At 38.0% G+C, this 26327-nt stretch overlaps 2 protein-coding genes across 2 annotated transcripts in view; one reads left to right on the forward strand and one right to left on the reverse strand.

The window, feature by feature from the left end:
- Nucleotides 1-2261: 2261 nt before the first annotated feature.
- Nucleotides 2262-2994, forward strand: ZBED3 (zinc finger BED-type containing 3; the record flags this gene model as incomplete). Its single annotated transcript, XM_084233474.1, has 1 exon — nt 2262-2994. The coding sequence occupies exon 1, from the start codon at nt 2293-2295 to the stop codon at nt 2992-2994; it is 702 nt and encodes a 233-aa protein (XP_084089600.1). The 5' UTR covers nt 2262-2292.
- A 12864-nt stretch (nt 2995-15858) lies between these two features.
- AGGF1 (angiogenic factor with G-patch and FHA domains 1) overlaps nt 15859-26327 on the reverse strand; it is a gene marked incomplete at its 5' end in the record, with an annotated part of 28663 nt that continues 18194 nt past the window's right edge. The window contains 6 exons of the mRNA XM_084233079.1: nt 15859-16188; nt 17439-17538; nt 19882-20009; nt 22171-22253; nt 24362-24527; nt 25396-25497. Coding sequence (XP_084089205.1) covers nt 15988-16188; nt 17439-17538; nt 19882-20009; nt 22171-22253; nt 24362-24527; nt 25396-25497 — 780 coding nt within the window. The 3' untranslated portion in view covers nt 15859-15987. The remainder of the gene's footprint in view (nt 16189-17438; nt 17539-19881; nt 20010-22170; nt 22254-24361; nt 24528-25395; nt 25498-26327) is intronic.

Below are 26327 nucleotides of genomic sequence, written 5' to 3' on the forward strand. Positions count from 1 at the left end.
ACAGTTATTGTCACCTTTGGTACTTTTACAAGAACATCAGTAATGATTATTCTCAGATTGTGACACAGGTAAGAGAGTCTTTAGGTTTTGTGCAATTTTTAATACCCAACTCAAGAATGCAAGGCCAAACTCTTGATATTATGCAAAAACTTTAAATCTCTTCTGATTTAGAAAACAGAGGTTCATTATATTATTCTCACCATGCTTATGTATATTCAGCAATAAAAAAAAGGGACCTCTGGAAAGATAAGATTCAAATGTAGAAGGAAATAAAATTCTATTTTAAAAAAAGTAAGTGTAGAAAATAATTTTAGTTAAAGTTTGGCCACAAAAAATATTTTTAAGACCAAAACCTTGTCTGTTTAATAACCATTTCACATAACCATTACAAGTTATTCTTAAAGGTGCTCTGAAACTCCCCTCTTCATCCCACCACTCCTACTTTGGGGACTTTAGCAACTTAATATACCCATAGGGGTAAATCTAGCCTTTATTTTATAAAGACCTTTTCTACTAATTGTCGTTATGAGTAATCATATCCAAATCAATGCATACTGTATCAGAAGATATGTACCTAGCTATTTCCTTTGTTAGAAAACAACTGGCATTTGTCTTTTTTGATAATTCTGGTAAATTTACTTTTTGTTTAATGTGAGAGATGAAGTTGAATGTCCTGCCTGATCCTGAGTGGACTTGCTTGATGGGAAAAACAGGATGAGGTTTAGAAAACTAGAATGCATCTGAAACAAGACTTACCAATTGAATTAAAAGCTCACACTAAATGCTGTTGTAATTATTATAACAACTTATTTTTCCTGTTGTTTATCTTCATTCATTCCAAGTGACATTAGTGAGATTCTGGAACTTTGTCATCTCCACTGCTACTGGTTCAAAACTTGACAGTATGAGTGGACACTGGTTGTCTTCATTGTGCATCTTCCCTCCATCTTGCCTTGATTTTCCCCTTGAAATAAATTCTCAGAAGAGCTCCAAGAGTCTGTCATATGTTCTCTTATTTTAAAGTTTCAAAGCAAACTTGCCTAGAATCACACATTTGCTCCTTTTTGAAGTTATTTCCCAAGGACAAACTTTACCTTTGTCTGTCACCCCTTGTTTGATAGGGTCCTGCAATGGCCAGTTGTTTTCCTAATAAAGAATTTTGTTGCTTCATACAGATCCCTTTAACACGTACTGTATTGAGTAAAGAAAGAAGCTATTACTCCTCTTTATTTTTCTAACTTAACGAAAAGTATTGACTAGGCTTTGTCAATGTGGCTGGGATGAGCAATACAGAAAACTAGTTTTATTTGTTTTATGACTCAAGCACCTATGAGAAGATCACAAAAAATGAACACCAAAAAGGACAGGTGCTAGTCAGTATTGCTAGTACCTATTTTAAGGCTGTTTGATTGAATTTCTCTTACTCGACTGCCTGTCCTCTGAATGTACTCCTAGTACTGCTGATGGTTCTTCAGAACTCAGGAGTCACTCTGCAGTGTCTCTACCAGAGCACTAGGGTTGGCTGGATACCCTGAAGCACTGACAGGGACCCGATGGCCGTCATGACATGGCCCACCATCTAATTTAAAGGTAAAAGTTTAGACAGCTGCTTTGTATATTGCTATTTCCTAAATTAAAAAAAAAAATTAATGGCCTGTACTGCCAGTTTTCTCATTAGCACATTGTTTTTAAAACAAAAAGATTTTCATCTTGAAAAAAGTTCCCTCATTGAAAGAAAGCTTGTCCTGCTGCTCCTAAAGTGAAGAAATCAGTTTTTCACTCCTGAAGCTTTACTTTCTGCTTGTTGTTCTGCCACGTTAAGGGAATGCATGATTCGTTCTTATTCCGAGAGAAATGACAGTAACTCTTTTTTTAAGGAGAGCAAAGAGTAGGTAAAATTGATTTATCTATACAGCGCTTACTTAGCTAGTTCTTCCCATTTAAGAAAATGTGTCTTCCCATTTTTAGCAAAGCACTTGCTAACTGGGGAACCATCTGATTTTGAAGAGAATTCCCAGTTAAGAAAAGAAAGCCTAGACATTCTAGACTTTCTCCGCTCCGCCCGCCCCGCCCCCCCCCCCCCCCGAATAAACAGTAAATACTGAAAAAGAAACTCAGGCACCTTATCCAAACTAACCATTGGAATTTTATCTGTTATCAAAGGAAGGTGAGGTTTCCTCTTGACCTACAGTCACAGAAGTTGCGCGTCTGAAATAAATTCTCAGCTGAGCACGGCGTGCGTATGTGTGTACACGTAACCCTGTCCTTACCTCTGCAGACGCTGCAGACAGAATGAGGAGTGACGAGCTGGCCGTGACCATGGACGAGACCCGCGGGCCGGAAGACGCTGCGGCTCTGGGCGGCCCGTGCGCGGGGCTGGCGCCGGCGCCTCCCGGCCGCCTGGGGGCGCCATACTCCGAGGCCTGGGGCTACTTTCACCTGGCGCCCGCGCGCCCGGGACACGCGGCGGGCCACTGGGCCACCTGTCGGCTCTGCGGCGAGCAGGTGAGCCGCGGCCCGGGCTTCCACGCGGGCACGCCGGCACTGTGGAAGCACCTGAGGAGCGCGCACGGGCGGGAGCTGGAGAAGAGCGCCGCCCGCCGCTCGCCGCCCGCCGGCCCCTGCCCGCCGCCGCCGGCCCCCGGCCCCGCCGCGGCCGCGGAGGGCGACTGGGCGCGCCTGCTGGAGCAGATGCGCGCCCTGGCCGTGCGCGGGAGCCTGCGCGAGCGCGAGCTGGCGCGACGCGAGGCGGCGGTGGAGCAGGGCGAGCGCGCCCTGGAGCGCAGGCGGAGGGCCCTGCAGGAGGAGGAGCGCGCGGTGGCCCAGGCCCGGCGGGAGCTGCAGGCCGAGAGGGAAGCGCTGCAGGCGCGGCTGCGGGAAGTGAGCCGCCGCGAAGGCGCCTTGGCCTTGGCGCTTGCCCCGCAGCAGACTCCGCTTAAAGAGGAGCCGGACGCGGAGAGGGATGGCTGCATCATCACGAAGGTCCTCCTGTAGGCTCCTGCACCCTGGTCCGTGTCTTCACCATCACCTGGGAGCAGAGTCTCGGGCCTCCTGCCGCCTCGCGTCATCAGGCTCTCCAAGTGCGAGGCTTCCAGCAGCTCTTGGGAAGCAAGAGTAGAACCCAAATTACGCTCTGGAGTTCGGGGCGCTTGGAGCACAGGCTCCAGTGACTGTAGGCTTTCCGTGGGCATCAGTGTCCCAGGTGGCTTTCCTCTGCCTTTGAGAATGAGAGTCCCGGCAGCCTGTCAACTAGATTTCATGGAGCCATAGCCCCTTATTCTGTGACTTTTAGAAGCTTCCTTATCCAGGGAGACTGGCACATCACGTGGCCATATACGAGCCCGGGCAGCCACGAAAATGAGGATAAAGCATTTTACCCTAAAAGAGAAGTTTACTCATTTCCTAATGAATGTTTGTCCAGTGCCAGGTTCCAAAAAGGGGACCGACATTCATTAGTTTCATGACAGCTTTTTACCCGTTATCCGTGCCTCATCAGGGCAGCCTGGGAGTACCCCTCTGTTGGCGCCCTTCCCGGGCTTGCCCAAGTGCACCCTTTCTTACCTCAGCCATGTTCTTTCCCACTTCAGACCCAGTGGCAGCTGTAGTGACACTTTCCTGTCTCACGCCTCTTGTAGCAGGACTAACAATATGTGACCTCATCCCCCTGTTGCTAGGAGTGGTGCTTCCTTTCACATGTGTCTCTACAGTCGTTACTTCTAGGCATCCCTCCCATCCTTGGCCAACTTTTCATCTCTGTTCTCACCCATTCCTCTTCCACCTTTACTGGGCCCTTCCTCTATTAATGTACCTCTTTTTCTGGCTCATTCCCTCCCTTTTCCCAGACACTCTCAGTAAAATTCAGTCCTCCTTGTACTGAAAAGACAGACTCCCCCAGCCCAGAAGCTGCTCACTGACAACCACCCAAGAAGAGCCTAGTTTGTACTTTCTCCTTATTCTTTATCCTGCATTCCATGGCCAGCAGGTCACACTACACTGGTTTCTAAGAAGCCACCACAGTCTCCCAATGGCCAAAGATGGTGATTTATTTTCAGCCTTCATTATGCTTAATTTCTCCTCTTTTGAAATTTCTCATTTGGTAGACAGAACTTACCTTTCCTCCAAAGAACCCCTTTTCCTGGTAGAACCCCTTCCTCCAAAGAACCCCTTTTCCTGGTTCCCAATTTTTCTTCAGGTTCTTTTTTCCCTCACTTTTTATTGAAAACTTTCAAGCATTCAGAAAAAGTTCAAAGGCAAGGACAATGACTATCCATATAGAACCTCCACTTAGAGGGAACTGTTAACATTTTATCATATTTACTTTTTCTTCACCCCATATGTGCATGACACTTCATCCTTAACTATTTCAGCTTCTATCTCTTAAGAACAAGGATATTGTTCTACATGTTGTGATATGACTATCATTTCTAAGAATATAATTGCCTAAGGTAGAATCCTTGCTCAAAAGTTCTCAATTGTCCCAACAGAATCTTTTTGTCTTTTCTAAAAAACAGGGTTTAATCAAGGTTCCTACATTACTTTTGATGTCTTTAGTCTCTTAGTTTGGAACAGCCCATAATTTTTTCCATGACACTTTTTGAAGAATCCCTGTCATCTGTCTTATAGAATGTCTTCTAGATTTGTTTGTTTTCTTAGGCCTATTTCTGACTCATCTATCTGTACAACCATAATAATCACCTCTGTGCCAATGACTCGTGACTACCTCCAGCCTTGACTGTCCTGTCTGGGTCTTTCCTTCATCCTTCATGTCTAATGCCCTGTTGCATGTCTCTTCTCTACTTCTATCTCCTGCTACGGAAGGTGTACGTCAACTCGGAGTCCCTGCTCTCCACCCAGTAACTAACACCGGTTGCTGAAAATGTAGCAGGCATATACTGTACATTTTGCATGTGTTGCCCTTATTCTCATAGCAGCTCTATGGAGAGGTATTAGTACTATACACATTTTACTACTAAGGAAACTGAGATAGAGGATTAAGCAGCAGATCACAGCTGATTAGTAGTAGTGGAGCTGAATACAGGCCTTACCTCCACAGGCCATGCTCCCAGCTGCTACATTGTCTCCTTTGTTAGCAGGAGCTGACACTTGTTTTCCTGCCCAGCTCCAACCCCATATAGAACAATCAGTGGCATTTCATGTACTGAGTATTTACCAAGTGTGCCAGGATTATGCTAAATGTGTTATAAGAATAATTGCATACCACATGGGAAGCCTATAAGGGTGCTTAAGCCCATTTTGTGGAGGATGAGACAAGTTTAGGGGAACAAAGTTCTTAGTACATAGCTACTTAGAGGCTAAGATTTGAATTCAGTCTCTTTGGCTCTTAGGTCCCTGGTTACTGAGTATATTTCTACAAAATATCACAACTTTCATCTGATGCCATATACCAAAAAGCTTAGGCCTCAATTATCTTTCATTGGGGGTTCATCTTCCTCATCCTTGTTTTCCCTCAATCCCCTTACCTGATGTTAAATTGGCCAAAGGAACTGTCCTAAGCCAACATTGATTATATCACTTTTCCTTCTCAAAGCATACCCGCTCCACACCCCCATCAAATTACCCATTAGCTATAAGCTTTGACTTTGCAGCTTACATTTAAAACCCCCACTCTGGTGCCAGTCTTATGTGTCCACTCCCCTACATCTAATGTAGCCTCCAGCCTAACAGACTCCTTATTCTTTCTCATGTGCCCTGGTCTTGCTACCTCTACGTCTATTGTTATCCTTCCCTCCACTAAGTCTCTGACCTCTGAGTATGAAAAATCCCACCCATTTTTCTAAGATCAAGCTCAAATTCAACTGTTTTTCATTAGAGATGATGCTTGTCTCTGCATCCTTAGCATTTTGCAACAAATCCCTTAAAAACAGAACCTTCCGGTATTAGATGGGGTTCTTGTTTTATCTCCCTTGCCAAACCTTGACCCCTTGAGGATTGTAATGGACTTCACTCATCTGACACCTACAGTGCCTTGCATATGATAATTGCTCAATAAATATTTAATGCACTGAACCCACACAATGAGTTTAAGAATTTTTATGGTACAGTTCAGATAATTATGGATTTATCTTTAATTCTGAGATTTTATAACAGAAATAAAAATAACCTAAAAAAGAAATAGCAGTAATAGTTTTTAAAAGCTGTTTAGTCAATAAAGATTTAGTTTGGTGTTAGTTATTGCGCTGATATCCAATCAACTACTCTAGCATGTCCTTATCAGGAATGGTTTTCTTAGAACTACCTTTTGTTTCACTACATGAATAACACAAATGCAATCTAGAAAGAAAAGGACTGTAGTCCTGTCACCTTGGTAAAACAACTATAAACATTTTAGTATATTCTTTTGTCTTTTGCAGTTTTTACCTTTTATAATAGTGTAAGTTACTTCCCTTAAGTACTGAAATTTAACTTCTTTATGTGGGTAAGCTGAGCTGGAAGATATGAATTGACTTTTTAGAATAAGAAAAAAATCATCTGTAAATGTCACTCTTCTATTTCACCAATTGTTAGAAACATTACAATAAATCAAAGATTTAGAATCTTAGCTGCTCCCTCAAGAAAGCTATTGGGGATCTAAATAGCCCGTTGAGGGAAACAACAGAACAGTTGGTGTGACCGATGACTGAGTGCTGGTGTGACAGTTAAGGGACTTTCTTTTATACACTTCTTCGTTGTAATTTTTCTATACCAAGAATGAATTATTTTAATAAAGTAAAAATTGGCATCTTGCAACGGAAAAATCCTCACCATCAGTATTTAGCTTCCTTAGTGAAAATAAACAAAATCTCTAATACAAGGACTGATATAATCCCACTTCCAGAAAAACCTAGAAAGAAATGTAACCGTTGTCTAGTCCACCTCCATCATATGGAAAGCTGTAAATTTGTGTGATGATTGGATCCTGTTGACTAGGAAAGCCAGGTGTTGATGTGGGAGGGTTTGATCAAGCTTGTAGAATCAGATGTGAATTAAAATCTAAGCTTTCCATCAGGTTAGGTGTCAACTTGGTAACCACCTTAACTTGTCTAAACCTACTTTCCTTATCAGTAAAATAAGGACAATATATACCTTATAGGGTTGTTTTAAGAACTAAGTAAGACATTTAGGCAAATTCTGACACATAGTTTAAACTCAAAAACTATTACCTTCTATTGCTCTTACCTGAATCGGAGCTTGAACCCAATTCAATGGGCTCCAAAAAGAGTAGGATGGGATGATTCCTGAGTAGCCGTATGTAAACTACAAAAGCTTGCCTAGTCATTTTTCATGCTAGAACTTTTTTCTATCAGAACATAAATTTTATACCTGATTTACCAAATGACTCGCTACAGTCAAAATTCAGTATGACCTGTGACTGTAATCTGACAAATCTTACAAGTAAATATATCAAAATAAATATCCACCTAAGTACTTTTCCATTCAAAGTTGTCACCTTGAAGTACTATATAATAATCTCTCCAGGAAAGATTGTTGTTGAAAGTGTTATACATTAAGCTTAAGTAAAGGGGGCCTCCCTGGTGGTGAAGGTGTTTGAGCGCAGCCCTGTGAAGCTGTCCGCAGCCTCTGCAGTGCTGGTTCGATCCCCACTGGCCTCGGAGCAACCCACATGGCGAGCAGACCTCTCTTGTCTCACCCGCTACTCCCCTCAGCAGTGTATTTTGTCAGTCTGCCTGTTCTGTTCCCCGCTCTGTCTCTGGTGAATCCTCTCACCCTCATGTGCATCTGGCCTATACCCCGGTTCTTGTATAAATAAAAAAAAAAAAAAGGTTAAGTAAAGGTAGCACAGTAATAATAGAGATTAAAGCTCACTTTAGTGGGTTTATGATGTGAATGAATTCAGATAGCACTGGGAGTCATTATATATATATATATATTTTTTTAATAGAGGCATGTTTTATTTATTTGTTTGCTTGCTTGTTTGTTTTGTTTATACAAGCAGTGGGTACAGTCAGAAGCGCGGGAGGGTGAGAGAACTCACCAGAGCCAGAGCGGGGAGCAGAGCAGGCAGAAGGACCGAAGTACACTGCTGAGGGGAGCAGCGGGTGGCAGGAGAGGTCTGCGCGCCATGTGGGACCCTCCTCCAGTGGCCGGGGAGCAGCCGGGGATCGAACCGGCCCTGCAGAGGCTGCGGGCAGCTTCGCAACCCAGTGCTCAACCGCTGCGCCACCAGGGAGGCCCAGTCATTATATATTTTAACAGTATTAAATGTTTCTTTTTATGAAAACCTTAATTATGACATTCTCTGAAATCTGATTTCACAGTATTAAAATAAAGGCTTTAAGGAAAAACATTAAAAGCTAATGAAAGTTTATTATTTCAGTATATACTCTCCTGGGTCTTTGATCAAGATAAGTAATGATCAGATGAATGAGTTGGCAACCTTCCTGGCCTCTGAACTCTACTAGTAATTGGAAGCTAAGCAACACATTATCACATGTTTAAGTACATCTAATAATATTCCACCAACTTCTCCCTGTCTTCTGCTTTCTAGGCAATGAATACTACGGCATTTTAATGAAGCTAGCTTTTCACTGAAAATTTCTGAAAGTCATTCTTGCTCAACAAAGAGAAGACATGGTATACCTCAATTCACATTGAGACTACTCCTCACCCTCCAGGGACTTTTTGATTTACATATACTTCACAATCTCTAATTTCCTATGACCTGATTGTTTTTTCTTTCTATACTTCAATAATCTACCTTTCAGATTTAAAATCTGCCTAAGCAGATGCTTGATATTGTTCTCAGTGAAATTGAGGAGGTACATAGCTAAATAAGGGGCTGCAGCTTCAGTAAGATTAACTGTTTTCTACATATCCTGAGTCCTAAAAAACATGACTAAAACTTTTTTGAAGGCAGAGCTTGTAAGATTCCCCTTAAAAGGTCTGGCTTAGAGACAGATCTGAAAATATTAAGAAAAAAAAAAAAAATCCCTCCTTACTCTGACCCAAAAACTTTGGCTCTGAAAAAGACTTTGAAATGAACAGAAACAGAATACCCTTTTTGGAACTAGTAAGTCTTCATGTGACTTCTTGGCTTTTACTTCCTACCAAATATCTAAAAATAAATTCAAACTCCAGGGCCTCCCTGGTGGCGCAGCAGTTGAGCACTGGGCAGTGAAGCTGCCATCAAGCCTCTGCAGCGCTGGTTTGATCCCCGGCCACCGGGCAAGAGTCCCACATGGTGCGCAGACCTCTCCTGCCACCCGCTGCTCCTCTCAGCAGTGTATCATCAGTCTGCCTGTACTGTTTCCCGCTCTGGCTCTGGTGAATTCTCTCACCCTCCCGAGCTTCTGACTGTACCCAGTGCTTGTATAAATAAATAAATAAATCTTAAAAAAAAAATTCAAACTCCAAAAATGCAAGCAACCTTGTGCGATTTGTTTACTACTGTATCCTGAGTGTCTAGACTAGTGTCTGGCCTGTGTTATGTGCTTCATGGCTATTTGCTGAATGAATGCATGCTATTGAAAGATACATATATGAAATTACCTAAAATCCAGCTCTTCTTGGAGTTCTTTCTGCAACCCCCCAGCTCCCACAGGGGCCTACTGGATCTTCCCATTATTTCTCCAGATGGCTCCATGTCCAAAATCAAACAGAATCCATCTCTCCTTTGAGGGTCACCTACAAAGTCCCTCTTCTATCTTCTACCAACTTCCTGTTCACTCTCTAATATTAAGAAATTCAGCTCCTCAGTCTTCTTGTCCACTTCCATCTCCTATCAATAGCTCAGGGATATAAGACAACCATCCAGATACTGACCCCATTTTCCTTAACTTCAATAGCCATCTTATTCCAGAATTCTACTCCTACAATGGTGCCCTTGTTTTTGCTAACACAGCATAATACAACTAGTAATCACTAATATTTGAGAGCTTATTAGACACAGGACACTGTGCTCAGACCTTATTTCATTTAAACTTTCTAAAACTCCATGAAGACAGTAAGTACAGAGCTTTAAATGTTTAAAGGTCACTCAGCTCAGGAATGGTAAAATGATAACACAAACCCAAGTGAGTCAAGACTTTTCAGCCAGTGCTCTTAACCACCCCACTGGGATGGAAAGAATAAAAATATAAACCCCTGCTTGGTCATTGTGTCATGTGGGCTTTCTGACCTTGAGAAAAAATAAAATCCTTCCTAACCCTCTAATTCATAAAATACCGGAAGGAATAAAGAAGATATTAAGTATCCAGCACAGTGTCTGACATACCACATTGTGTTCTATCCATCCTAACACTTATTGAATACCTCCTAAGCGTCTAATCCAGTGGCAGGTACTGAAGATACAGCAAAGTTCCTATCTTCATAGGTCTGTACAGTAGCTAGTGGGTGCTCAATAAATACCTGATAGATGGAACAAACCCTCCAGGTTTGCCAGCCTCCACTCTGCCTCGCCTCAATTAGTCTGTTATAAAGCAATCTAATGAGGGTCCTTTCCTGATTAAAATCCTTCAGGGGATATCCTCTTTGCCAAAGAGACAAAATCCATTTTTTTTTGACACAATATGCTAGAATGGCTGGAGTAGGTAAGTGGGTGGGTTCCCCTCACTACTGCCTACTGCCTCTTCTATTGGCAGTGAAACCGTTTCATTATGAAATCTATTTGGAAATATGAATTGTAAACCAGATCTGTGTAGACCTATTCTGGTAATGGCATGAAAAGCACAGTCACCATTTTGGCAACTTAACCCTTCCTTACCCCACCCCAAAACACACACACACTTGCAACTCCTAGGACAATGCCATGGGTTCTGTCAAATAATGAATCTTAGGATCATTTTTTTTAACTGTAAGACACAACTCATTAGTGGATTATATAATCAGTTCAGTCATTGGAATCAGTGATTTGGAAAACAAAAGTACGAGTGTATTATAAGAATAAGTATTGAGATCTAAAACCTGTTATATATACATAAAAACTCATAGACTGAGCTATGATATAAACTGTATTTCTTATTGTAGTTCACAGACAAAAAGGTTTGAAAGCCATTGCTTTAGAGGTTCTCTGTTCTCAGTTCCTTCCATAATTCCTGAGTCATAACAAATTCTCTTCGTATCAAGCCTCTTGCAGTGAAAACCCATTTTGCTTTTCACTTCTATGCCTCTACATGTCAGACATGATGCTAGGCATATAATCATGAGAAAAACCAAGGTCACAGCACTTCAGGATCTATACAGTTATACGAATCACACTAATTATAACTATGAATCAAAATAAGTTGTTTAAATAAAAAAGATACACATTTTTAAGACTCTATCAAAGCAATTAGTCCAAGGAGTATACTTGAAGAACTAGCAGAGAATTAAAGAATGTCAGAGTTAACTGTGGAAAAGGGCAGAGGAAAAGCCTTCCATGTATAGCAGAATGTATGTGGCCCTGAGTTGAGAGAAAGCATGGCATCCTTGAGGAACTGGAAGTAAGCCAGTATGCTACAGTCCAGAAAGTAAACAGGAGAATACAAGACAGCACTGGAAAAGTTGGAGTGGTTCAATCAGGCAGTGGTTCTTGTGGACCAGGATTTTGTTTTCTCTCCTCAGAGTAATGGAAAGCTATGAGAAGATTTAAACGGATGACAAAATAGGAGCTGTGAAGGCACTGAGTGCAGTGTGGAACACAGGCTTGAGGCAGTAAGGAGTGACTGTGGGGAATCCAGTTAGAAGACTAATAGATTACAGTCCCAGTGAGTGGTGACAGTGAATTCATCTACTACACTGAAAATTAGAGGGGAGAGGAGCAAGGGTGGTGGAGGGGGACATACAGGACTTCTCCTAGGTTTCTGGCTGGCACAACTGGATAAATGGTGCTGCTAGCTGAGAGAGTCAACTGGAAGACACCTGGGTTTAGTTCTAGATAAGTTGCATTTAGGGTGCCTTTGATTTGGGTATGTCTACTGGCTAAGACAGCCTGGAAGTCATAGGTAATAGATGGTAAATGAAACTGGGCATAAAAGAGAAGGCCTGAGATTAAGCCCTGAAGTCCTCACCAATTCGTGATGCTACATTTCTACTTATTGTAATTGTGTATGAATACAACACAATTATTCCTACTTTAAAGTTTAAACATAGGCTCCCTGGTGGCTCAAGGGGTTAAGATACAACCTATGAAGCTATCCATAGCCACTGCAGCACGAGTTTGATCCCTGGCCAAGGAGCAACTCATATGGCACAGCAGACCTCTCCTGACTCGCCTGCGGCTCCCCTCAGCTGTATATTTCTATCAATCTGCCTGTTCTGTTCCCCACTCTGTCTCTGGTGAATCCTCTCACCGCCACCCCGCCACCTCTGGCCTGTACCCCAGTTCTTGAATGCATAAATATTTTCAAAAAATAAAGCTTAAATATAGAAATAATAAAAAGTGAAAGTCTACTCACTCCTTGGGTAATTACAACTTGCTATGTGCCCTTAAAATGTTTTTAGTGGGTTTATATACACACATTTTCCCACAATCTGCTTTTCAAAATTAGCAATGTAGTGAGAATATTTTTCTGTATCCAGGTATAGACAGATCTATCTTACTCACCTGAATGACTACAAAGCCCTACACTGTAGGGCTGCATCACAATTTCATCAACCTGCCAGTCCCCAGATAGTTGAGTGATATGGCAAGCAGTTACTTGTCTATTTAATATCCATCATCCACCCTCTGCCTTGCTCACTGAACCCTGCTTTTATTCCAACATGTTCAGTCCCAGGTAATGGTTTTCTGATTGGCTTAAGCCAGCCGAGACTAACCTGTTGCCCATCTTTTCACTTCCCTTGCAGCTCTGTGGTCATGTTATCGGGTTCTGACTAATGACCCTAAGGAGAAGTCTGCTGTGAGAGTTTCTGAGTAAGCTTTTGTTTTCCTGATATAAGTAGGTAATAACGAAGTAACACTAATATTTTTCTTTCCCCTTTCTTTCTGCTTTGGACATGAATATGATGATAAGCCTTCCATAAGTCATTTTGCAACTGTAAGGGCATAAGCCAATACTAAGAATAGTTAAGCAGACAGAAAGTCAGGCCCTAATACACATAGAAAAGATACATAAACACTGGCTCATTTTAAAGAATCCAAATATATATCCACTTGGGAGTCTGAAAAAAATAAATGAAATGGTTGGATCAAAGATTCGGAGCAGTGGTTGATGGCGCAGAGGTTGAGCACTAGGCTGCAAAGCTGCCCGCAGCTTCTGCAGCACCATTTTGATCCCCAGCCGCCCGCGAGGGTCCCACATGGCGCGACAGACCTCTCCTGCCGAGCTCACTGCTCCCCTCAGCAGTGTATTTCATCAGTCTGCTTGTACTGTTCCCCACTCTGGCTCTGGTGAATTCGCTCACCTTCCCGCGCTTCTGACTGTACCCAGTGCTTGTATAAATAAATAAATCTTAAATTTAAAAAAAAAAGATTCAGAGCACAGATATGAGTGAGTTGTACAAAAATAAGAAGCACACTTAAAACAAGATGATAGGAAAACTATTTTTCACTATTCTTGTGAGTACCTTTAGGTGTTGGGCCCAGAAAAATTTTCTGGCTCCCTGCCAAGCACAGCCCTCTGTTCTGTAGCTTGATAAATGGCCTTTGTACACAATCTCTGACACCTCTTGCTTCCCCAGTTTGAGATTTCTATCTTCTCCCCTGATTGTTGAAAATATGCCAAGTATGAGATTATCTTTTACATGAAAACTTGGAAGATGTTTCATTTGGGTGAGCTAAATAAAAATAGAATAAAAAAGGAAGCATCAGTAGTATAACTTTTTAAAGCAGAAAGAAAATTCCTCTCTTTTTGAGAGTAAGTGCTTTGTAGCTATTTAATTCTAGAAAACAATTTCTATTATTTCACATTCTGATGTTGATGGTTTCTTGTGTTCTCAATTTTATCAGCTTCTCATGTTCTGACAAAATATAAGACGTTAGATTTCTTGAAATTCAGCAACTTGTAGTTCCACTTAAACATATGAAAATTATTAATACATTTAAACTGTGAGAAAATTGTAATTTAAAATATTAGACACAAAACAGTTTTATGTATAATCCAAATTGTCCATAATTCACACCTATGCTTTGAAACAAATAGAATCTCACGTGTATACTACATTTTTACAATTTACAGAATGTTTTCATATACGTTTTCTCATTTTCAAGACAGATATGTGAAAGTCTTATTTCACAGATGGAAATAGACCCAGACATTATTCAATGTTTGAACCATTATATAATATAGCCCTGAGACTTTAAATCTGCAAAGGGTTTTAATAATGTAAATATCACATATATTTTAGTTCTATCACCATTTTCAAGTCTCTATTTCCTTAACAAAACAGAAATGAGAAAAGTTTCCCCCAATCTAATAACAGAAATGGAAAATATTATATAGGCAGTAGCATAGTAATCCAATGAATGAGATTTATCCAGAAGCCAAGTCCACTTTAGAGGTCCTATATTGTTATCTATGTTCAAGGCACCAGTACCAAAACAACATTTAAGAGAATAATCTATTTTAAAGAAAATTATGCAGGACATGCCTGCTGCCTCCAAGATCAATGTTTACCTATATATAAATTCTAAAGGACCAAGAAATATACAGAAAATACTTTGCCCAGATTTGGAGTTATAGGGCCTGATTACCCCAGCTGAGCCTTATAAGAACCTGGCAACTCATTTGGCCCTAGGTAATATTTATTTTTGATAATATGTTTATATTTCTTTCCCCACCCCTTTACCTTCCTAAGTACCCTGTACCAGTTAGACTAGAAATTCCAATAGATAGCCTTCTTTCTGAATTATCTTCCCTACTGTATAATTTTTTTCAGAATTTTCCTTTCCTTATTTCTAAATCTTAAAAGACAGTTCTTTATAGTAGATGGGGGAGCTATAGCTTATATTCACTGCCTGAAAAGGGCCAGTTCCAGCATTAATTTCCTAGCAAAAAGCAGAGAGAAAAGAAAAGTTGAACAGAGCATGGTGATAACTGGCAGAGCAGTGACACCTGCACTTAGAAGGCTGCATTGCAGTTCTCTAATACTTTGAGGTTATCCTTTTGTTCTTAGTCAGCCAATTTAAAGAGGAAAATTCTGACTGGTCCTGAGTTCAAAGCAGACCATTATGTTTATATCATTGGTTCAATGAATCACTCTATTTGATGTTATAATACTTTTATTGCATTTGAGGTCATTTCAATAAATATCTTGAGTTTGAGGCCTTGGCTAGGTAATCCTTTTGCACTAGAAATCAGTTTTTCTGGCACAACTCCATTGCCAGCAATGGGATTTATCAAAACTACAAATGTCAACACGTTGAATATTTCAATACTGTATTCAATTGTTCATATCTAAATATTTCAGCTATGAAACAAACCAAATGTAAACGCTTAGTATATAGTACAAATCAACATATTCTTCACAGAAGAAAATAATGAAAGACTAATTTTCTACATGTCACCTGTTCATTAGTTCTTCAATAAAGTTACTTAGGTAATTTCCAGGACAAAAAAAATTTATGCACCTCTACCCATGTTTTTCCAACTTTTTTTTATCTAGTGCTAAAGGGCATAAATAAGGATGCACACAGTTTGAATTATTTTTACAACTTTGATGTTTCGTCTGTTGTGCATCTTGCAGTAATGAATATATGGCGACAAGGACAAATGTACATTTAAGTCATTAGTAGTTACATGAATTTTGCTTATATGGCTAGTTGCTTATATGGGTCTGGTAAATGACAAGATAAAATAAGGTTTGATAAGCTTAAGTCCACTCACAGCATGACTTGATATAGTCATTATTCATGAGTTTTAAAAAATAGTTTTTAAAAGCTGCAAACCATACTTTATTACACATTTCTGACTCATGAGGGGGTAAAGTGTGACACAGTTCCTTTGTGCCACTGACTTTTGGAGAGTAAAGTTCTGCAGTAAAATAAGAGTCTCCATACTCTTTAAAAAAAAAAAAAAAAGAAAAAACTTGAATGTGTTCTATGAGTGATTTTCACTCTATTGTCCCTTTAACCCAAGGCACAGTCCCTGGTACATCTTTTTGAGGTTTAGTTTCTGGAAAGTTTTCAGCAAACCTCTCTCGTGCTTTTTCCCAGTTCTTTTTGCTCTTGTTCTGGAGAAGGTGAATGTCTTCAATTGAGGATGGTTTGCCTGTCCCCAAGCCTGCATGTGTTCGCCGAAGCTGAAGCTGGATCTGTTACCAAAAGTTGAGCAGAAGACTTACTGTAGAGTCTAAACACACTGAAATCTGCTGTGTCAAGGCTATGTGTCCAGTTTCTGTACCCATAAACTTGATACTTCTAACAGGAATTCTTTGATTTTAAAAAAGATTGCTGCAAGTGAAAAACCTAACAAATACATCAAATACATACAGGAGTATATATGTCATTACACTTGAAACCTAAAGTCATTTTTCTATAGCCTTGCCTGTCAATAAGAACACCTGATGCCAGAGAAAGGAGAGTGCTCCTTAAATAGCAATCACCAAATTTCACTGAGATGATAATCTATAATCCCACTGTAAACAGAATTAAAGGAAAAGAGATATTTAAACCAACTTTCTTAGTCTTACCTAAATGAGCGAACAGATAGGTTAAACAGTGAGTCATAAAAAGAGGTTGACTTATTTTCCTAATAGGAGGGTAGAATTTCTCATTATTTTAAGAACCATTAAAAGCTACCAGTTACTGAGTGCCTAATATATGTCAGGCACAATGCTAGGAGTTTTAGATTTACAACATCTCTAAAAAACAATTTCATCATCCTCATTTTTACATAAAAAAAAACTGAAGTTTATACTTGCCCTATGTCACATGGCTAGTTAAGTGATAACAGCACATTCTAACTACAAAAATTATGTCCTCCTCATTGTATCTCAATGAAAATGAGAAAGTTTACATTAAATTCACATGGATCCGTGCATTACATATTTAGGTACAAAGAAATTATCAAGGAAATTCTTCAGTCATGTTACTTTGGAAGGTTTTCGTAAAAGATAATCTCAATTTCCACTAAACCATGACACTACAGAAAAACCTCTGTATAATTTTAGACATTCTTTTATTGTTTGTGATGTGAGATTCTTGAACATGAAACAGAATCCCCAGTTAATAATCTGCCTATTTGTAAACACTGATTGATACCACACTGTTTAGTGCCAGACATAGTAAAGAAGTTACTAAAAAAAACTAAAAGACACAGAAGAACTTTTGGCTTAGAAAATAGCACTATCCTGTTGTGTTTATACACAATACACACACACACACACTCTCTCTCTCTCTCATCTCTCTCTCTCTCTAATGGTGAACATAACAAATGGAGTAATCAAGTCTACTTTTGTTTGCTACTTGATTCTGAGTACTGAAAGGCAATGCCTGGCATACAGTAGGTGCACAGCAAGTATCTTCTGTAAGAATATGGAATAAAAGAAATCACAAGTCTTACCGGAGTTTTCATTCCTCCACCATCCTTTCCTAGGCCCTCTCCTTTTTTCCAACCCATCTTCTCCAACATCTTCCGACCTTTGTTGCTATCAGTAATTTCACTTTAAAGAAAAGTTAGATAAGTGTTGATTTCTAAAGACCATTTAAGACATATATATACATATATAAAAATTAATGAATTAAGAAAAAGTAATATAACTACTTTGGAAAATTAACTAATAATATAAACTAGTAATGTAACTACTTTGGTATTACCTAATAAAGTTGAAGATACACAAATTTCATGACCACATATACTAGTTAACAAAAAAGCATGTACATGTACAGTAAAAAGACAGATGTTTTTACAACAAATCTAACATTTATAAATTGTAAACAACCCAGATGCCCATCAGTGATAAAAAGAATTTACAATGATAAACTGTAGCAGTCATAAGAGATTATTATATAGCAATGAATAAAAATATACAAACAAAAGATTATAGAATAGATACAAAATAAATACTAAATTATTCCATTTCAATTATTTCTTAAAATTTAAAATTAGTGAAATCAATCAGTTGCTGTTGGAAGTCAAGTAAATAGTAACCATTGGTGAAGAACGAAGAATAGTAATTATAAGGTTGCACTAAGAGGGTAAGCTTAAGGTGTTCCTGACTATTTTCTATTTTTTGACAATAATTTGTATTTGGCTATGTTTTAATCTTATATTACTGATATTAACATAACTGTACTTTTCTGTACATGCTATACATTAAAAACGTTAAAATGAAATAAAATCTGACTATTTACATTTTACTCTCTGATTTATATTCTGCTTAAGGGAATTTTAATTTTGTTCTATCACATAGTCTTTACAGTTCTACAAAACATTTTTTTAGATATAACTGACATATTAGTTTTTTAGGTATATATGACATACAACAAAATTTAGTTTTTGTATATATTTTTAAATGTTAAATTAGCTTTACAATTAAAAAAACCGACCATGGCCTCTGTGTGGTTCAGGGATCAAAATCTCAGCACTATCAAGCTATGGCCAGCCACTGCAGCATATATTCAATTCCTGGCCAGGGAGCTAAACCACATGGTGCAGCGGACCTCTCTTGTCTCACCTGCTACTCCCCTCAGCAGTGTATTTCAGTAGATCCACCTGTTCTGCTCCCCACTCTGTCTCTGGTGAATCCTCTCATCCCCTGCACCTCTGGCCTACACCCCAGTTCTTGTATACATAAATAAATCTTTAAAAAATAAATTAAAAAAACAAAAAGAATGTCAGACCAGTATCATATCACTTTTGTCTTTAACTCCAATGCAATATTCATATTCTCCAGCAATTATTTAAAAAATATTAAACTTCTAAAAATATTTGTCATATTGCTTAGTCTATTTACTATACAGTACCATATTATATATTAAATATCTAATATGTACTATACCTGACTCCAACAATTTATAAGAAGCACCTTTATGTGATGTGCCATTATGCAAAAACTGCTACCATGTATCTTTTAAAAAATTATATCCATATATTATGTCTTAGAATCAGTAAAATACATTTAATCAAAAATTTATAATTAGTTGTCAGCTTCATATGAAAATTTAAACTTTAATTAAATGTAGAATTTATATTCCAAGAAAAAAATGTAGCCAATTGTAAAAATATGGTCACATTGTAGGTCTCAAAATAACATTTTCATATTTATCATAGGTACTTTACCAAGAGAAAACTAAGTTAAACAGTATTTTAGCAGTTGTGTACTAAAATAAACTCACAAAATACTTGTCCATACCAATTTTTACTGGCCAGGCTTTCAGATAGCTATTGATAGTATATGAAAGTATGCTCACTCGGCTGGTGACTAAATGTTAGCTATGCATATATACATGTGTTCCAAGTATGTATACTCTCACATATTTAGCAATTTTCTAAGGAGTAGAATGCTATTAAAAGGAAAGTATGAGGGCCTCCCGGGTGGCGCAGTGGTTGAGCACTGGGTTGGAAGCTGCCCGTGGCCTCTGCAGCGCTGGTTCGATCCCTGGTTGCTCCCCGGCCACCAGAGGAGGGTCCCACATGGTGCGCAGACCTCTCCTGCCGCCCGCTGCTCCCCTCAGCAGTGTACTTCGGTCCTTCTGCCTGCTCTGCTCCCCGCTCTGGCTCTGGTGAATTCTCTCACCCTCCCGCGCTTCTGACTGTACCCACTGCTTGTATAAATAAATAAATAAATCTTTAAAAAAAAAAAAAAAGTGTCAATTGGTTATTTTAAAAAAAAAAAAAAGGAACGTATAAAAAAAAAGTATAAAAAGAAATAATGTAGTCTAACTTTTTCTGAATCATTTCTTTCAAGGAAACCTATCAGAATATTCAGCCCTATAAGTCAGATTACTCTATGAATGTGATTATATATGAAGAATGTTCTAAGCAATTAAAATTTAATACTTACGAATGAACAGATGCTGGAGCATCATCTCTTTGGAAAATTCCTTCACTTCCAATCTGCTCCCTACGTTTTCCAGCTCTATCTTTATATTTTGGATTCTTCAGTGCCTTTTCATCTTCATAGTCTGTATTCTTTATAAACATGAAATATTCATTGAGGAAAACAAAGCTGATAAATAAAAATGTAATGTCTGTATATCTGCCTTACTTAGCAAATATGGTTCAATTTAGTCTCTATTAAACAATGAATTAAAACAAGCCATAGGAAATTAAGATAATTATATTATTGAATATGCTATTTTAATTCTACCCACTTTTAAATGTTGATATTATTTCACATTGTACTACAACATAAATTGTATATAAAACATAATATATATCACATGTAAGTTATAAAAGGTAATCATAAGATAGTATGATAAAAATATTTTTTGACTTAATGCTGTATACTCATTCTCAAATGAACTTTCAGTATTGAAAGAAATATCAGAACCACTGGGATTAGAAGAAAATCTATTACTCTTTTTCTCTAAGGAACTGAACACTCCACAGGACCGAAAATACTCTGACACTGTTCCTTAGAAGTGAAAAATGTAAAAAGTCTTTTAAGAATGAATAAAAAGCAAACACTCTTTTACTCTGGCAATAAGAAAATTTCTGGCATCAATACATCTCCACATGATTAATCAGTCACTCAACAAGTACCACTATATACATACTATATACAGTATATACTGTATACACAAGTACTACTGTATCCACACCAGGTGACAGAATGCAAAGAAATTTGTAATCTTAGAGGGCAGACACACATAATCTTTAGCATGTTACAGTATGACTGCTTCAACAATAAAAGTATACACAAGATGTGGCAGTTGCAGAGAGAAGAGGTAGTCAATTCAGCGTGGGTCTTCAGAGAAAGCTTCTCTTCCCCTTGTTAGTACTTGCTGATCTTTATTTAAAAAGTACGATATTCATCCACAGAGATGCTAGGGACTGCTAGAGCAATTCAAGAAAAGTACCACAGATGTTTTTACTTAATTTTGTTTTAAACAGAGAAGAAAGATACAGAACCACCAACTCATGTGGGTTTTTCCCCCAGAAAATGATACAGAATTTAAAAGTTTTAAGAAAAAAACTTTCTATTCCCTCCTTATGTTTTATTTTGCTCTCAAAGTAGGCCATTTTTTTCTATTATGGTTGCTTTCAGTACAATAGTAACAACAAAAAATAAACTTTTGCATAAAAATGTTATTTTGTAGCATCTTTATATATCTTCATGAAATGTAAAAAGCACCAAATACACTTCAGATACAGATCCTATCTAGTTTTGTCATTTAGCAGCCAATTAATCCTTAACTCAGAAGTTATTAATTACTTTTCTGGTCAATTTATAGGATTAAATGGTAACATTTTTAGTAACCTTACTGAGGTTTAATTAACACACAATAAGTTACACAAAGTATGCAATTAGATACTCATGAGAGTTATCTATTTGATGGCATGAAACCATGACAATCAAGAATAATAAATATATCATCCTTCTTTGTAATCTGTCTCCGCAGACCTTCCCTGCGCATCCTTACCCTCCTGTGTCCAGTATTAATAGCTCATGCATTTTGTATGGCTAAACAGTACTGACTATACAGACAGATCATAGCTTCCTCATCCATTCACGACAGACACAATTGTTTTCCAGTTTTTGAATATGAGGGGGAAAAAGCTGCTATGAATGCCTGTTTACTAGTCTTCATTTTATTTAAAATAATTTATTTTCATTTATTTATGAACAATGGGGTATAGGCCAGAGGTGGGGGGGGGGGTGAGAGGGAGCAGAGAGAAGATTCACCAAAGACAGAGTGGGGGAGCAGAACAGGTGGATCTACTGGAATACACTGCTGAAGTAAGTAGCGGGCAAGATAGAAGAGGTCTGCTGTGCCATGAGGATCAGCTCCCTGGCCAGGGATTGAACTTGTGCTGCAGTGGCTGCCAATAGCTTCATAGTGCTGAGACTTAATCCACTGCACCACCAGGGAGGCCTCCAATAGTATCATTTTAATGCAACTTTTAAAAAAACAGAAATGGCCGAATAGCCATTTTTCTATTCCAACCTCAACAACTGAGATAAAAAGTAAAGAATAGAAATTACATGTGTATGTAATTACATACATAATATCAAAAACATTCTAAATAGTTCTCTTATATGTATATATAAATTGTGTACATTTAAAGGCATTTTTACCGAAAACCATTATGTACTGTTTAACACATGTAATAATATTTAAATCCTTACCTGCAAACCATATTTCACTCGTATTTTCTTTAGTTCTTTTCTTCTCTCCAATTCTTTTTCCTCCTTACTCAGTGTTGGGCCAACTAAAAGAAAAAGGTTAGTATGATTTTAAAAATAAATCCATACAATCTATTAGATATTAGATTGTGTAAAACGTGCAGCCATTATGGAAAGTAATCTGAATTTACCTAAAAAAATTTAAAAGGCAATACCATATGACCCAGTCTTCTCATTCTTGGGCATCAAGCCAAATAACATGAAACAGCAACTTAAAAAACTACACACTCTCCAATGTTTATTGCAATACCATCTCTAATAGCTGGGAAATAGAAGCAACCTAAATGCCCATGGAAAGAAGCCTGGATTAAGAAGGTGTGATGTATACACAATATGGAATACTATTCAGTCATAAGGACAGATGAATGCTGCCATTTATAGCAAAATGAAAGGGGTTCAAGGAAATTATGAGTAGTATAACACGTCAAAATGACAAAGACAAATGCTGAATATTTACACAGCACCTGATTCAACAAAGTCAAACACTTACAAAAACTAGCAGATAGTAATAAACGAAGTAAGGTTCTGAGGCAGAGTAAGAGGAGAGGGAGAAGAGTTAAGGAATGCAATGAATGGTGGTGGGTAAAAATAAACTACAGAAAAGCAAAAATTTTATACTGCAATTTAATAATACAAAAAAGTATTTTTACTAATCTGAAGATTAACCAAGAGTTCAATTAAACATTAATATGAAAGTTTCTTGATTGTGATGATGTCCTCTCAGCATTTTTGGTAACTAAATTTACTTGGAATCTACCACACCCCAAAGAATACAGGGATATTGCATTATAAATACCAAAAGAGTGAATATTTAATTTCTCAACATGATCATTTTAAGTGCAGAAATAAACTGTGTTCCAGGAACACAGGCATGTGCCAAAGAAAAATCACAGAACCCAAGATTCATGTTATTACGTAACATAGCAAACTCATTTTCAATATCTAGTATCAGAAAACAAAATATATATATAATGAAAGTGTGTAATTGGTATTTGGGTGAAAAACTAAAATGAAAAAAATTACTTCTTACTAGTTCAAATTATCTACTTAAATTTTAAGAATACTAATCTGGGTAGGTTGAAAGCAAGGTAACAATCTACAATGTTATTACAGAAAATAATGGTATATTACAAATAATATATCAATATAAACTACAAGACAGCAAACACATTAACAATAACTCTTAATACCTTAGCCTACCATTTTTTAATGTTAATATTATGACAATGTTTAACTAGATGACTTTTTTTATCAGTAAATAGCTATCAGAAGAAAACCAATCTTTATTATAGTTGTCATAATTATTCTTTCGTTGATTTTTTTATTGAATTAATGATGGGTGACAACAGTGTATGTCAGTTGTATAGTTTCTCATCTTAGCACATATTATACATATATTACACCATGACAAAACACCAAATAAACGCACAATTATCATTTACCCACCAATCAATCAACCCCCTGTATCTGTTACCCATCACCAGCCTGCCCCTTCCCATCTGGTAACCACCATTCTATTGTCTGTTCATTTGTTCACTTGCTGTTTCTTGTTTTGTTTGTTTATTTACTATGTTTCTTTACGTGCCACAAATGAGTACAATCATATGGAATTTGTCTTTCTCCTTCTTATTTCACTTGACATAATCCTCTCAAGGGCCATTCATTTTGTCACAAATGGCAAGAATTCATATTTTTCATGGCTGAGTAGTATTCCACTGTGTACAGCGATAACTTCTTTATCCAAATATCCATTATTTGGCACTTTTAAGTTGATTACAAATACTCTTTTAAGGAACATTTACCCACCATTATAGTGTTGCTTCAAAAGCCTACTAAACTTGATTAGTTCATAAACAGAGCTAGTGAGTATCTTACCTGATCAAAAAATAAACAATACTATAAGAACCAATAGCTAATAGAAAAAGCAACTCAGTCATAATCTAATAACCTAGATCTCAAACTTCAACTACATGTCATTTCTTAGATTCTTTTTATAATACTCACTGAACCATAAATGTATCTCAAAACACTGTTTTATCAATTACACATGAAGCTGATAGCTGATACTTTTTTAGAACACTCAGTGAATTGGAGAGAAAAGTTATGTCCACAAACAACAATATGTCTCACATACCAAAAGATTCATCCTTTTTATCAAGGCGAAGGTGAGCTCTAACCTGTCCTGGTTCACAACCATCACAGGTATCACTGCCAGGGTGAATGTGAAAGGATAACACAGTCTCTCCTATTTTCACTTCATCTCCATGCTCAAGTACATAAGGGTCACATTTAGTTTTTGGCTAAAGGAAAAAAATTACAAAATAGAAATCCAAGACAGTTATAGACTGCTACTATAAGTAATAACTGATAATTAAAAAAAAAAATACATAAAATGGTTCTCGGTAAGACACACATAGGCACATACATGCATTCATTTCTACAATTTCATGAATAATTCATAATGTTCTACTAGTGAAGCAGCAGCTAGCTGAACTGAACAACTTCTAACTTTTATATTATCAAAACACATAATCTGCATATCCTCCATGCCCAATTTTATCATGGTAACATGCAACAACACAAACTTCATAACATCTAGTATTAAAATAATCATAGTAAAAAGATGGACTGTTGAGAAGTGGATGAGTGCATCATATTTCCCTTTTTCCATCTTTTCTCTTGATAGTTCAGTTTCATTTCACTTTTTTATTGTCACAGTCTAAAAATAAGGCCTCCCTTCCATATATTTTCTTATTATATGTCAAGTACTTTTCTACATATTGGGAATAGAAGAGTCAACTGGATAGACATTAGACATAGCTCCTGCCTTCAAGGAGCAAATTTCCATTAAAATAATTTTGAAAACACAGAAGTTGCTATAAATATGTTCACTCTGATTAGCTTTTAAATGCATTTAGTGCTCAAAATAAGGTATAGACACACAATTAGAAGTCAAAACTCAACAGTGAAGCTCCACTGAAATGAGGATTTCCAGCCTTTCTTGGAACTGTCTTCCAAATAACACATCTGGGCTTCAATAACACTGATCTGAACCAAATAATCAATATAATAAACATGTCCTTTATGAACAAAATATTTCAGTTCAGCTTTTTAAAATAATGTCCAATTAATTTGCGCGTGCGCGCGTACACATACACACACACTCACCTGAAGAATTTGTTTTCCATTAACAATGGTACCATTTTGACTGCCTTGATCCACAAGGACATAACTTTGTAGGTCGTGGTCAAAATAAATTTCTGCATGAAACTAAAAAAAAGGTGATCAAATAATTGCAAAGTATTATACATTTTTTAAAACCCATTGATAACAATTTCCTATGTAAGGATGCAGATTTTAATCTGACAACTTTTATTAGTTTTAATACTCTTTCCTGAATATAGTAGTATTAAATACTTCTGGTAGAAATATAGAGGCGGGCCTTCCTGGTGGCACAGCAGTTGAGCGCTGGGTTGCAAAGCTGCCCACAGCCTCTGCAGCACCGGTTCGATCCCCAGCTGCCGAGCAAGGGTCCCACTTGGGACGCAGACTTCTCCTGCCGCCCGCTGCTCCCTTCAGCAGTGTATTTCGTCACTCTGCCTGTTCTGCTCTCCGCCCTGGCTCTGGTGAATTCTCTCACCCTCCTGTGCTTCTGACTGTACCCACTGCTTGTATAAATAAATCAATCTTTAAAAAAAATAAAATAAAAAGAAATATAGAGGCTACGGGAAAAAAAGATTATTTATAATTGTATTCATAACTACCATTAATGATTTAGTGTGTATCCTACCTTTCTTTTTTTTTTAATGATTTATTTATTTATGCATACAAGAACTGGGGTACATGCCAGATGCACGGGAGGGTGAGGGATTCACCAGAGACAGAGTGGGGAGCAGAACAGGCAGATCTACTGAAATACACTGCTGAGGGGAGCAGCGGGCGAGACAGGAGAGGTCTGTTGCACCATGTGAAATTCTCGCTGGCCGGCCAGGCCAGGATTGAACCCATGCTGCAGAGGCTGCGGACAGCTTCACAGCACTGCGCTCAACCGACTGCGCCACCAGGGGAGGCCCTCTACGTTTTTAATGCAGTTGAGGCTA

The sequence above is a fragment of the Talpa europaea genome (assembly GCF_964194135.1).
Source record: "Talpa europaea genome assembly, chromosome: 5".
NCBI lineage: Eukaryota > Metazoa > Chordata > Mammalia > Eulipotyphla > Talpidae > Talpa > Talpa europaea.